General features: G+C 35.5%; 1 protein-coding gene across 11 annotated transcripts in view; it reads left to right on the top strand.

Annotated features, from left to right (window-relative positions):
- LOC132096816 (histone-lysine N-methyltransferase 2C-like) overlaps positions 1–4,617 on the top strand; it is a 110,226-nt gene extending 105,609 nt beyond the window's left edge. For all 11 annotated transcript variants that reach the window (XM_059502439.1, XM_059502441.1, XM_059502440.1 and 8 more), the window contains 2 exons: positions 398–506; positions 2,761–4,617. In XM_059502439.1, coding sequence (XP_059358422.1) covers positions 398–506; positions 2,761–2,853 — 202 coding nt within the window. In that variant the 3' untranslated portion in view covers positions 2,854–4,617. The remainder of the gene's footprint in view (positions 1–397; positions 507–2,760) is intronic.
- The last annotated feature ends 11,111 nt before the right edge of the window (positions 4,618–15,728 follow it).

Genomic DNA, 15,728 nt, shown 5'->3' with positions numbered 1-15,728 from the left:
CTTTGTTTTTTTCTTATTATCAATGTTGAAAACATTTGTGCTGTGTGATGTTTTCGTGGAAAATCAGATTAATATTTTTCAGGGTTTTTTTTTGTTTTTTTTAAATAGAAACAAAAAGGATACTGCCCCCCAAACTTCTGAACAGTAGTGTATCAGGACAAACCCCCTAAAATTTTAAATTCTAAAATTATCCCTCACTGGTGGTTGTGCTATGGAAATTAATGATACCTCGTTCATGATATCCCTGCTTTTGCTTTTCTGTGAAATTTGAATCACAATTTTATATAGTTAATAATGACACTGTGTTTGAAAAACATTGCTCCTGAAAAGTTAAAAGTGAGCTCCAGGAAATAAGTAGTAATGAAATTAATTAATTGGAATTAAATTTATCCCATAGGTACATCAATCATTCATGCTCACCAAACTGTGTGGCTGAGGTCGTGACATTTGAGCGGGGTCACAAGATCATCATCAGTGCCGCCCGCAGGATTGAGAGGGGAGAAGAGGTAAGGAAAGAGGGAATTCATTAAGAATAAACTGCACAACTGAAAGTGACATTCATTTTTATGCACCCTAAACAAAATATGCACACAGTGCAAAGGTTAGGATGGTGTATGCTGTGTTGAATTTTACATTCAGCTCTGCAGCTAGAGGTGTGCGATATTGACAAAACGTTATATCTCTATTTTCTGTGATTTTATCGATAACAAAAGTGTTACTGTGCTGATATATTGAGGACTACAATGGACAGCCGACTCCTAAAAGCATTTTTATATTCTTCATATTCTGTGTGGTGGTCAGTTCACAGCAGTGACAGAAATTAATCTTTTCCAGTAAGTTTAAATTGGTTTTTACCTGGTCATTTTTACTATTAAGCCATTTTTTCTAAAAGTGTGCATTATAATTTGGGTCAGTTTTTTATATTTTTCTTCTGTCAATTATAATAAGACATTTGGGCTGTTATCAAGCAAATGAAAGTAACAATCAACAAAATTCATCTTTGCAATGCATAGGAAACACAGAAGCTGCATCTGAAATGTCATTTAGATGGATTTACACACTGATTAAGATAGGAAATGAATGCATTTAACCAGCAATTACACATTCATAAATCATATTTTTATATTGTAAACTAGAGATTGACCGATATGGGTTTTTCTTTAGCCGATGTTTAGAGGTCAGGGTCAGCCGATTGCCGATGTGTGCCGATTTTAAGGGCCGATATCTTGAAGTTTTCCCCTTCATTTGCATGCAAAAATGTCACACTAATAATAAGTGGATGCACAACATTTCTAAACTTATCATCATTTATTGAGCACTGACTTGAACCATCTCTCGATTCTTAATTTTGTGCACTGCACTGTATTAAAATAAAAAATGTATCCAAAGTTAATATACTGACCAAGTATTAAATATATAAAACAGGTTTATATATATATATATATATATATATATATATATATATATATATATATATATATATATATATATATATATATATATATAGTCAATTTACATAAAAGTTTTAGAGCATTTATCAAGCAGAATTTTTCACGTTTTTTGGAACATAAATGTCAACTTAAATATACATTTAAATAAAATAAATACAATTTTATAAATAAAAATCAATTACACTGAAAAATATAAAAAATAAATAACAGTAGTGCTGCAAACACATTAGCAGCCAGCAACATTTGTGTTTGGTATAAATGACACAGAACATGTAAAGTGCATTCTAATTTCAAACTTACATCGCAGTCTGTTCATTATTAAAATAAAGTACAGGTAACCAAACATTTAAAAGGTTACACTGGTCAGTTTAAATAGACCGTAGTATACCGGTCCACTCTGCTGTTATGCCAAGGAGGTTTTTGCTCATGTGAAGAGGATGATCTTTTCCGTCTAGTTTACATTAAAAAATATATAAATATATTATAGTTTAACATTCAGAAACATTGCGAATATGGAAACATTTGGATATGTGCAGAACGAGACGTGAGCAATAACCTCCAAATACATCTCGTCAAACCCTAATACCGCTGCAGATGCATTTTGCGGCATTAAGATTATTAATTGATCATTAATTTAAACGACGATTGATCATGGAAATTATCGAATACTGACATCGCTAAATGCAAATGTGTTGAATGGAAACTTGGCTATTGTCTGCATCGAACCATGCTTCCGAACAAATGTGATTCACGGTTTTGGGCAGCTCCAGGACAGCTGTCTCTCCGAGCGCGGTGCTGTCTGTGAGCGGGGTGGAGTAACGAAGCCCTCAGTCAAGCTGCAGAGTTTGTGAGAGCTGCCAACTTCTCCACCCCATTTACAGAGTGAGATTCTCGGACTACCTTTATCTCCCATAACATTAGGAGGTTCACATAAGAAATCTGTCGGTGTTTCTTTTCTACCTTTACATTCCCCGCGGTAGTTAGCTCCCATATATATATATATATATATATATATATATATATATCTGACATAACGATATTGGGCCGATAATGATGATGGGGAGTAAAAAAAAAACGAAATCGAACAAATATCAGCCAATATTCTTTGTGTATATTATAGTATAGTGCCAGTCAAAAGCTTGGACACTTACAGTATATACCCTAATATTCCCAAACAGAATATATATACACAGTACTGTGCAAAAGTCTTAGGCTACTAGTATTTTTGAAGTGTCTTCTGTCATAAAAACTAGTGCAGTGCTTCTGGTTTGAAATGTAAACTAACCAGCTCTGAATGAATTTGTTGCAGCTCTGCTACGATTACAAGCTCACCCCGGTTGCAGATCAGAGCAAGATCCCATGTCACTGTGGAGCCGCCAACTGCCGCAAGTGGATAAACTAAACGGGAGTGACACCAACAACAACTCTGAACAACTCCCAATTTACCAGAGGAGACGTGCAAACAGGAAACAGCCAATCCTGGAAGTTGCCCAAATGGGCGATCATTTTTTTAATGTGCAAATCTAAGAGGAAAACACAACGCGAGAATACAGCATTGTGTGAGAGCCATTCGTATCATTTCTTGATTTGAAAGGAAAAGGTTCCGTTATGTGCATGTGCCACGAGTCTGTGTGTGTGTGTGTGTGCATCACACGGGGCAGATTTCACCAGCGAATAAGGACGGAGAATGAGCGCGAGCACTGTGCCGGGTATTGCCTTATAGGTTGAAGGAGTGGCAGGCCCATCTGTATGACGAGATCTGTAGAGACCGAACCATAGAAATCATTGTAGAACATCACTGAAAGGAGAATGTACGGAATTGACTTCCGCAAAGGGAAAAAAACATGTTGCACTAAAAAAAAAGAAAGAAAAAAAAGAAACAGCAAAGAAAACTCACAAAAAAACACTCAAAATACTTGATTCCATGAGTCAGTTTTATCCTAGATATCTCTCATTGTTTAGTGTAAGAAAATAAAGGTGTTTTGTATTTATTACTGTGTGAGTGAATGAATGGGCTTATTTCTAAAAGCGGTTTTATGCCGATCAAAAGGAAGCCCGACTGCGATTCTTGCACGCAGTTTGAGATTCTGTTACATCTGTAAATACCGTGTAAATATAGAGAAATATCGGAATGATTGACCAAATACTACCTTATTCACTACCTTATTCATATTGATGTTCAGATATTTTAGATGTGCCGTTTTGTTTTGCTTTTTTCTCCATTCTTTTCCTCTTCGGAATTATTTAACAAAGACACATCATGATACCACGTGTACACGTGTAATTACAAACTGTACAGAATTACAAAGGTGATTTCACATGAAAAGTATTTTCTCTGTGCTTAGGATGTGGTATTTGTAGTGACTTTGTGGTTTATACATTTATTGCTGACCATTTTGTTGGTTTTAATTTCATTTTATGTTACGGATAGCAGCGAGACGCAATTCAAAATCTAGTAAATCAGGTGGGATATTAGGGATAACTGTGAAATGAACTTTAAACCTCACAAACCGATTACGAGATCCCAAGCGTAACCTGAGAACAGGCACAAGTAGATCACGCTAATTTTTTTATAAAGGCTGTCATATGGATTTTGTAAACCTGCAATGTGGTTGTGCAAGAACGAGAAGAGGTTTGATTGAGAAGTTTGTTTGTTGGAGATGGTATGAGCGGGAATCGGTGGGAAAGAAGGGTCAGCGTTAACTCTCTGAAAATGATGTACATATGAAAAACATATGCTTGTATTAGTTTTCTTGATTGAAGTGAAACATCTGTTAAGAGAGTGCTGTTCATTTTGTAGCCAAAAACAGTTTTTCACATTTCACATGCCTTGTCGTTTCAATTTGGGAGTTTCTGTGTGCACAATTTCACGTTGAAAATGGACAGTTTAGACTTTGTATTGTACTGGGCATGAATTTTTTCAAAAGAGTCAGTTGTATATATTTTTTTCTCAATGAACAGCTGTAACAAAATTGTTTCATGGATATTTTCCTTGTCTTGTAAAATACATCAATTTCCTAGTGTTTCTCTTTTCTTTTCTTTTGCTCTGTATAGTAGTCTAAATTCTTTTGGAAGCTTTTTTGAAGTACACAGAGCGATATAGGGTTTGGTATTTGAGGAATTGAATTTACATTTACAAAAAAATAATAAAATATTTTACATTCTACATTTACATTTCTTCTGGTAATGTGTTGCTATTTATGAAGTTATACTTGAAACTATTTAAAAACATTACAAATATATCAGTGTTGTTTCAAAATGTGAAATAAGAAAACTGCTTGAAATGTCATTCCTTCAGTTAAGATTTTAGGTGAAGCGTTGTTTTACTCTGTTCTCTAAAGACATTTTCACCCCAGATGGCACATGAAAGGCATTTGGAAACAATACTATTTTACATTTGAAATATTTAACCCTAGATTATTCTAAACTTGGGTAGAGGGAATCCTGGTCACATTTCACACTTACCGGGGGTTAATTAATCCTGAATTTTGTTTAACACTACATTCCTAAACCTTGGGCTAACATAAATAACCTATGGGGTTAACATTCTTATTTGCATATTTGCATTATCATTGTCATTGACTGGTCGAGTGGGGCACGTGACCTGTTTACATAACGGCTCTGGCATTGAACATCCTCTATTGCAGATGCCTTATCAAGGTTTTCCTGAAGGAACTTTTCTGACTACAAACTTACAAAGGTAAGAATGAAATGTCTTTTTTAATTCCAATTGATGCGTTTTCTATTAACACTTGCTATTTTTTCCCTCAAACAATCATTTATATGACATGTGATTTTCTGTGACTGTAAAAAAAAAAAAAAAAAAAAAAAAAAAAGCCCAATACCAGAAAGTAACTGTGCATATACCATTTTGTGTGTGTGTGTGTGTGTGTGTGAGAGAGAGAGAGAGAGAGAGAGAGAGAGAGAGAGAGAGAGAGAGAGAGAAAGCTGTTGAAGCTCTTGGAGGGGTGAGGTATCCAAGTCACAACATTTTAGCTACTGGGGTGCCTCAGGGCTCACTTCTTGGACCACTTCTCTTCTATGCCTACATGGCATCACTAGGTTCTGTCATTCAGAAACATGGCTTTTCATGTCACTGCTATGACACTACCTCCCATTGCATCCTGATAATCTGACAATAGCAGCCCACATCTCAGCTTGTCTAACAGATATTTCTTGCTATATGCTGGACCATCAACTTCAACTCAATCTTGCCAAGACAGAACTGCTTGTGGTTCCAGAAAACCATCAATTCATAACAATTCCTCCATCCAGCTGGGTGCATCAACCATGACTCCTTCAAGGACAGCCAGAAACCTTGGAGTTATGATTGATGATCAGCTGACTTTCTCATATCACATTGCTAAAACTGTCCAGTCTTGTAGATTAGCTTTATACAACTTTAGGAAGATCAGGCCCTTTTTTCAAACTATGCTACACAACTCGAACTTGTTCAAGTTCTTGTTCTGTCCAGCCTGGACAATTGCAATGCTCTCCTGGAAGGTATTCCAGCCACTTCTATCAAACATCTACAACTAATCCAAAATGTGGCTTCAAGATTAATCTTTAACAAGCCGAAAAAGGGCACGTCACAACCTCTGTTCATCAGTTTTGCACTTGAAAAAAATTGACACTCTAAAACTAGTGTTCTCTATACTTATTCTGTTCTATCCTGCCACTTGTTTTCTTTTTATTTACTGTAAAAATGTACTACTAGGTTCTCTAATCTTTCTACTTTATTTGTTTATTTTTTAACTTTGCTATATGTACTGGGTTAGACTAACCGAGACTTGTCACAGCACTTACATATTATTGCTCTTTAGTTGGTTTTGATTGCTTAAATTGTCCTTATTTATAAGTCACTGGATAAAAGTGTCTGCTAACTGACTAAATGTAGTTTAGTCAATAAAGATCTTAAAAAATAAAGATCTAATAAAGATCTTCATAGCAGGCAAAGAGCAGAATTTGAAGATTTGGTTTCTGGCCAATTCAAATACAAAGCTCTTTTTTTCCCTCTGTGTTTATAAATTTACCGGTATGAAAGAAAAATGGCTTCAGATGATTCAATAGAGTGATTCATTGGTGAATAGGGCATCATCGCTCATGCCCCAGGCTTCAGGCAGCATGCTTGGAATAAATGACACCTTTCTTGACATGTATTGCATTAAAATTAATTACATGTAATGGAATAAATGTACTTCTTAACCACCCACCTCTGGTTACTTTTGGTATGAAACAATGTCTCAGCTTTCAAATTGCAATTTTTTAAGAAATTCCGATAATAAATACTGTTTTGTGTCTCTTTAATGTGTTGTGACCAATTGCTGTAGCGCCCCAGTTCAAGAGACATGTGAACCGATCATCTGTTCCTCTTTACTAGTTATAAAACGAGATAAACATGAATGAACATAAGAAGCTATCTTGTTTCAACCACAGAAATATGCCAATACACACCATTTTTCGGGGTTTAGAACAACAAACTATCAGGGTTCAAAAACCCTGAAATATGCACAAGAAGCCTTTCTAAGCAGCGACGATCATTCATCTAACAACAGTTGTTAATTGTTTTTCTTAAGTGAAGAGGCCGTATGTATATAGTGGTCTAAGATTCATCTAAGATTCTTCTCATCTTCCTTTGACCAAGTAAAACACTACAAACCCCCTCAGGCCCCTGGTAGCATGAAAGTGTGTCACACTGACTCGGATACAATGTCCTTCTTTCATTATACTGAGACACCCTGATCTGATTGGTGAACTATTGATGCAGTGAGACGCAGGCAGACGAAGAATTAGATCAAATTCAAATAAAGAAATGTTCAAGATTATTATATATATAGCTACAAGCAGCAATTACAGGGCCAAGCACAACAGAGGCAGAATGCATTGCAGCAACAATGAATAAATACATCTTAAGATGATTTTAGTCAAAACAGCTGCAAAATCATAAATTAGTAATATGATTTAATGGTTTACCAATTTTGACCAATAGGTGGCAGTATTATCAAATTAATGTGGTGTGGTCAGTATAAGGCAACACATAAAGTTTGGTGTCAATATGTCAAAGCTTTGCAGAGATACAGCCTCAGATGCAGTTTTTTACACCATGCCATCAAATTTGTTAATGTGGTAAACAAAAATCATTTAAAAATCATTAAAAAATTATTAGTATAAACATAAGTTCAACTTTGAGCTGTTGGTGGCACTAAAGTGTTTGACTTATAGACTCCAAATTTGCTATGGTAAGAGTTCAGACTGTCCTGTGCCAAAATTAAAAACTAGCGCGCAAGCGTTTTTTGGGCTGTCACTGACTCCCAGAGTGAGGGAAGAAGAAGAAGAAGAAGATCAGAACGCCAATGAGAGGTGCCTACACACATAATTATAGATAACAAATGAATCAAGTAAATACGACAATTGTAATAGCAAATACGTTTTAAGATCAGTCTCAGAGAGAAAAATAAATCTAATCAAGTTTACGTTTGTGAAGATTTAGTTTGAGTATAGAGAAAGAAAAACTCAAACGAAGTAGAACATTTGCAGAGTGCAAGGAGAGGAAGAAGAGAAGAAGAAGAAGGCCCCAGTCATCTGAAACAACGTTATATGCTGCGCCTGCATGACAGGAAGGGACTAGGGAAAGTACCTACGGAAGTTTTATGTACTTCTCTTGCAATCAATTAATGACGTAATCAAGACAAAATGGTCCTTGTAAGGCACACAGAGAATATAGCAAAATAAGCATAACTTAGCTTTGCAGACACTATTTTGCAAGTCTTGCAGCAGAGGTTATAAAGTACATTTAGTCCCTTGTACAGAAAATACAGCAATTTCTAGAAAAATATGACAACTTCAATCAAATTTTCAGTATTATATTTCTGCTACCATGATGTTATGTTATGTATAGTTGAACCTTTAGACAGGACGACAGTCTAAACTGAAATGTAATGACCACTCAAAATGTTTAGGCCTAAAATGTAAGATTTATATTTTTGAAATTTCACATATTCATCCATAATTGTGTTTTAATAACTAGGTTAATATATCATCAATTGAATGCTTGCTTCACATCTATCCATATTTTAACAATGTTCATATTTTTTAGCTAAATACATTTTGTTTTCACAATTAACAGATGTTTGCTGATTCCAAGCATTAAATGCATTTAAATACATTTTGAAAATATTATTTAATAATTACACACACACACACACACACACACACACACACACACACACAAACACACATATATATATATATATAGATAGATAGATAGATAGATAGATAGATAGATAGACAGACACACACACACACACGCATAAATACATACATACACACAATTTGACATATTTAAGATGAAATAGATGAAAATAGTTAATTACCTATGCCATTATTCTTTGAGTGCAGAAATCTTATTTGTTTCTTATCTCTTTTATGTATGACTGTCAAATATAGATCATAATAATTTGTGGTAATATGGACTTGTTATTTGAAAGCTGCACTGACAAAATATCATACTAGTCTTGTAGTTGTACTAATTTATACAATATTTAATCAACAAATAATGCAGTTGAAACACCTGCTGTACTGTTAAAACTGTATGGCGTGCCTTTATAGGCGCACAGATTTGAACTAGTGCAATGTCCAACCAATATCCAGAAACCCAGCTCTCTCACACTTTCAAAAGAAGGATTCAATGGCTCTGAAACTACAACTGGATGTGTTTTACAGCCAAGCAATTTATAGTCAGTTGTTCCACTGTCCAAAAATTAATCTTCCAATGTATCTACATTTCAAACCCCAGGCAATTCGTTCACATCATGTTGTGCCACAAATTTCATCTTGAGAGCTGAATGAACTGGAACAGTGTGCTCCAGACAGACCAGAGCAGAAGAGAGGAAAGCTGTCTGGCCACAGTGACAGACATCATGTTAGATGAAAACCAAGCATCACTGGGTTACAATGTAGAATCATTAACACAAGGCGCCACCTGCTGGTAATAATACATTAAAAGTGATCAATGAGTTGAAAAAAATAATTAAATAATGAATGTGCATACAATTATCTTCATTGTGGATCCAATATGTTGCATAACTGAATTGAATGTACTCTTACAGTGTATCTTATGTTTCATATACTACAGATCTTTTTTTTTCAGGATTCTTTGATAATCAATCAACTTGGCCAAGTGAAGTGAACATCTATAGATATCCCCTTATAAGTGGGTAAAGAGCAGTGATCACTATGTAGGGACCCTGAGAATAAAATGCAGCTTGTGTTTCTGGGACTAAGAGAGAAGGAAAGACTGGAAACTTGAACCTGTGGAAATATTTACAGTCAGTTTTACATGCCTGGGCTACAGAAAATCAAATTAACTACACATCAACACAGCCACGATGCTCTGAAGGGCAATATTACATATTAATGAACTAGAAGAAATCATGCAACATAAGAGACACTATCTGAGTGCGCTAAATTCAGTTAGCACTATCTTTGGATCCATATTGATGATCTAATTGTCAGAGTGTATCATCAGTCACATGAAAATAACGCAGAATGGTCAAACTATTTCTGTACATTATTTCCTGTCACATATTGACATAAAAAGACGACAGTTTGGGTATAACGCGTTACAAAGTTACTGTATTCTAATTACTTTTCGTGACAACGCAGTAATGTAACTCATTACATTTAAAATAAATGTAATTTGATTCCAGTTACTTGCGTTACAAATGTATTGGTAAGAAAAAATATTAAAGTAAATAAATTAAAATGCATTTCTAATCACGTTTTGTGGCGTACGTACTATGCTTCAAAACGTAGGTGCTGATTGGCTCCTGTGCGCCAATGAACGCTATCTATCGATCTGTGCTCGATTGCTCTTCCTTCATCCTCCAACTCAGAGATGTATGGCTCTGCTCCAACTACCCGGATGTCTGTCTCAGTAACTTGAAATTGAATTTGAGAACTGAATCTGAATTGTGAGAAGTGAATGTGACGATATATAGAGAGTTTAATTTTAAGTGAGGATCAAATTTTATTGGACAAATTTTATTCGACTACAATTCAGATTCAGTTTTTGAATAAATACAATTTCAAATTATACAATTCAGATTCAGTTTTTGAATAAATACAATTTCAAATTATACAATTCAGATTCAGTTTTTCAATGCAATGATTCAAATTAAACAATACACTTTCAAATTATGTTATTCAAATTCAGTTATTCAATGCAATTATTCAAGTTTAGCAATTCAAATTCAGTTTCTAGTGGCACATATTTCAGCCCATACTTGCTTACGATGATACCCGTGACGGGCAGCTCTGTACTCTTGCAGGACCGAAAGACATTTGCAAGGTATCTAGATAAATGCTATGCGGATATGGAGTATGAACTTAACCCTAGAGAACCCAAGAACCTTTTTCTTCTTTGGAAAATTATGAACTATGCATTAAATTACTGCTACAAGTTCACTGAACACCAAAATATCCACTTTTTCAATTTTAACCCTTTATTCCCTAATTTAGGATTTGGGCCAAATTTGACCCATTGGGCTTTCATTTCAAAGAATCACAATAACAAACACGGTCAATGCAAACTATTTTAAATTTAGGAAAATAATCAGTCAACCACACAGCTACATTTAACAATGTTTTTTTTTTTTTTTGCTTTATTTGTTGCATGTTAGAACTGGATTTCAAATGTACAAACACTTTGGCCAATGGAAACAAGAACACAGGGCCAAAATCACAACTGAAAAAAACTAACAACATGGGTCTTTGCTTATCCAGAAATGTGTTCTGCTAGAGAAAGGCCAAAGTCACTACCATCAGCTTCAAGTTGCTCCAATACCTGTCTTAGAGTGATCTTTCTCGGTTGCTTTCCCTGTCCTGAAAAGGGAGTGGCCATACTCCCTGAAAAGATATACTACTTTATTAGTCTCTGGCCCTGTACTACTGAGGTTACTTATTAAAATATATTATACAAATGAAATTATTTCAAGGCTTTAGCCAAATACAGGACTGTCACCATTCTCCATCAAAGTCACTCAAAGAACCAAAGGGTCATTTTTGACCCGACATTTTTTTAACGCATACACCCAGAGGGTCATTTTTGGCCCATAGTTTTTTTAACTAGCTCAAAGTCGCTAATTTAACCAAAAACAATATAAAACTTATTTCTAGGCATTCTGCAAGCTAATACTAAATAGATTAACAAAAAAATACACAATTTTACCAACCGTTGGTTTGCTGAGAATACGATTATGTTTTGGTAGGTTTCCAGCTCAACAAAACAGCATGTGGTCAGCCATCTTGTTACTACCACTCTGGCACTTGTGAGTTCAATATTGATCCACTAGGTGTCTCTATGCAGGGGTCAGAAGTGGCACTCTGGGCTTTTGAAGTTTTTTAACAATTTTTTTTTTTTTGTTGGTTCATTTTGGGTAGCAGCAATTAACAGCGGCCAAATTTTACCCCGTGGGTTCTCCAGGGTTAAAAAAACATTCGAGCGTTTGGAGTATGTCTCCACAACCGCAGACATATGGACTTGTAATAATAAAAGCTTCCTTGGAATGACAGCCCATTGGATTAATCCTGTGAATTTCAGCCGTGAAAAAGCTGCCACATATGATGTGATTGCAAGTGAAATAGAGCAAGTGCATTCAGCATTTGGATTGTCATTTAAAATCACAGCTACTGTCACGGACAATGGGTCAAATTTCCTTAAAGCTTTCAGAATGTATTACAGAATCTGATTCTGAAGACGAATTGGATGATGATGAAGTCAGTGACATTCACAGATGTCGGCCAGGCTCTCTCCTCTGAGTCAGATGGACAGTTTACTCTTCCCCCTCACCTGAGCTGTGCTTCCCACACGATTAATTTGGTGTCGCGTAATGATGTAGAAAAATGGCTAACAACCAAAAGTGAATCCAAAACTATATACAGAAGTGTCATCGGCAAATGCTCAGGTTTGTGGACTAAAGCCAGCCGCTCAACAGTGGCCTCGGAGCTGGTTGAGGATGTTATAAAAGGAAAACTCGTTGTCCCCACCGCAACGAGATGGAATTCATTCCATGATATCACGAATATCTCAGATCGCACTTACAGATTTAAACACCCTTTGCAATCAAATGGGGATTAAATGCATCACAGAAAAGGAGTATGATTTCCTTAAGGAATATTGCGCTATACTGAAGCCCCTCGCCACTGCCTTGGATATCCTACAAGGTGAAGATCACTGCTATTATGGCACCATCTTACCAACACTAGAAGTTCTCATGTCCAAAACCTTGGCACTTCAGAGTGGGCTTTCTGCGATGACATCTGGTCTGCCAGATGCGATTGTAAAGGTAAGTCTATACTCTAAAAAGTGGATACTGTACATTTAAGTTATAGTTTATTTTACTCATTCTAAACCTTAAAGATACTTTTGTTAGTGTCACACAGGGTGTGATTTCTGTAGAAAAATGCCCCTCTCTAAATTCTGAAATGTATGGCTCGTTGTCAGATGATATTGCGTGATCATAATCATTCTTTCGATGACACGTTAAAACTCCGCGTTCTGTCTCCGCCCAAAACTAGCACAGATTAAACATGACGCTTATAAATAATATATGACAGTGTATATTTGGTATGTTTTTATCCATAAAGTTTGGGGTATTTTTTTTAAATAAAGATTACTTGCATGATAAATGTTAACCATGTGCAGCTTATTATAAAGAGCAAAGAATAACATGTTTCTTCATCATTGTGTGACCAATTATTGGGAGGGGCCAAATCGCACCCTGGTGTAACCTAATGTGCCCAGTCATTAAATATTTGACTTGACTTGTATAAATTTAATTCAGATGTTGAAACAGTAGGCTATAAAGAAGGAATTAAATCAAATGTAATTGTATTTGTAAATACAAACTGGTAAATACCCTGGTTCAAGATACGGTGGATTAAAGATGAGGAGAGAAGAAACCATGTGAAGTCACTGCTGACTGTGGAATGTCAAGCTCAGCACTCTGATGGCCACATTGTAAATCCTGTGGAGCAGAAACCTTCGAACTCCAATGACAATGATTTTTTTGTGTTTGAAGATGAGGATGTGTGTTATTCTTCAGAGACACAAGTCGTGGAGTATTTGAGGTCTTCAGGATTAGAGCTGGACAAATTCCCAAACATTAAAGTCATCTCGCTCAAGTACAACACTGCAACACCATCGAGTGCTCCTGTGGAAAGACTTTTCAGTTTAGGGAGTCTTGTGCTGACCCCAAAGAGAAACAGACTTTCTAGCAAGCGATTTGAGAAACTTCTTTTGATGAGATATGACCGCTATTTTACTGACAAGTAAAATAAATGAATTAGTACCCTGTAGTGTAGAAGAATTTTTCACTTTGTAGTTGAAAAACAACTACATTTCAGCATTCAAGTATGCAATGTTTTTTTTGTTGTTGTTGTTGTTGTTGTTGTTGTTTTTTGCAAATACTGTTTTCAAGTGTTATCAATTTAAAGTATTTTTTCCTGTCTGTAATGCACACAAACACAGTGAAGGAGTGGATGCCGAGTTGCCATATGCTTCATACTGATATTAATTATATTATTACATGATTTCTTGTTTGACTATTAATCAAGTTATGGCAAGAGTGAAATGTGTAACCTTATGTGCGCTTATGAGATATTAAAGAATCCTGGTCTACCCTGTATTTCTTTTCCTCAAGATTAATGTCCACATATTATGTGTGTGTATCCAACCGTAATGATAAGACACTCGCCAGTGCTAGAAACCCTTGAATTTTAGATAAGTTCTCTGTGTATGTGTGTTAGTATCTGTCTGTACATGGAGAAGCTCAGACAGTCCCAGGACAAACGATCAACTGCCAGTGTCCAGCGTATCAGATATACGTCTTTGGAGAGTTTATCTAGGTTTTGGAACCAATCAGAATTTTGTTGACTTATGTATTGACGCAATTAGTATCCTCTGTCAGGGTATAACTGTGGTTGATTTTGAGTTGTACAGGGAGCGGCCTACGAACTCCGTCGAGAGTATTGAAGCTGACTTCTGCTGATGAAACTGCAAACTATTTTCTTCAGTAAAATTATTATTATTAATTGAACTCATCTCTGACTCCTGGTCTTCATTGCGACATATCTGGTCCTTGGGTTTTAACTGTTAAATTACCCCAACAACAATTACAAGCTAGCACACACATACAGTGCATGTTGCACGCAGCAAGGAATGTTGTAGTTAAGACATACTGTAGATACATTTAAAAAGACTACAGTTTTCATTATTAGGCAAGTTTATGTTAAGTTATAGAAATGAATTGGATCTCTTTAAGTCAAGTTGCTGTTTTCATATTGCTCATAATGTGCTTTTTGATGACTATGTTTTTACTTGTTCCCTACATTTTTAAGTCTTTTTTGGCTAATGTGTAGCCTATAGCAAACCTTTTTTTTTACTTAATGGACATGTATGGAGCCAAAAGAGTCACATGATTCATAAATACACACACAGGATACACAAATGCGCACAAAATTTACAAATGCACACACAAAATTTAAAAAGCACAGAAGATTCACAAATGCATACAAAATTCAGAAATGCACACAAAATTCAGAAATGCAAACAACATTTACAAATGCACTCAAGATTCACAAATGCACAGGACAAGATTCACAAATGTATTTCTGATGCACACACACATATATCTTGATTTACAAACTGCTTGCGGGTTTGTGAACTTCACTGCATTTGTGTGTGATTTTTGACTTGGCTCGACACACAAATGCCTTTTTTTAAACAGGGAATATCTGCAACCAATCAGATATCTCCCTTCTTTTAGCCAATCACATGAACGCACTCCACGTGGTGGATTGTTTACTTATAAGCCAATCACATGAACACGTTCACACAGCGCGATATGCCTGTGGTGCGGCATATTATAGCCTACTTATTTATGAAATTGTATGAAAATACAGATGTTTAGATTACAATTCAGGTTTATTTTTTATTATTTTTTACAAAATATAAATTTAAAAATGTCTCAATACATATAGCCCAGTGACTGCAGAAAAAAAGTTAACCATGGATTCATAAATTTGCAATAGGCAATTATTTCATTTTATTGAAATATTTTAATGAAAGTAAAAAAAATTACACCTTTTTGAATATTTAAATATATCTAAATATTCTTTTGGATGCAATATAGAAGTCACTTTAATTATAATATTCGGTCCCTACTTGAAGAGAGAGTCAGTGGTCCGCTGCGAGAGGAAAGTGACTCTCCGACTGCG

The sequence above is a fragment of the Carassius carassius genome, chromosome 20 (genome assembly GCF_963082965.1).
Source record: "Carassius carassius chromosome 20, fCarCar2.1, whole genome shotgun sequence".
NCBI lineage: Eukaryota > Metazoa > Chordata > Actinopteri > Cypriniformes > Cyprinidae > Carassius > Carassius carassius.
Note: the sequence above shows the minus strand (reverse complement) of the source record. Positions and strands in the feature narration are given on the sequence as shown.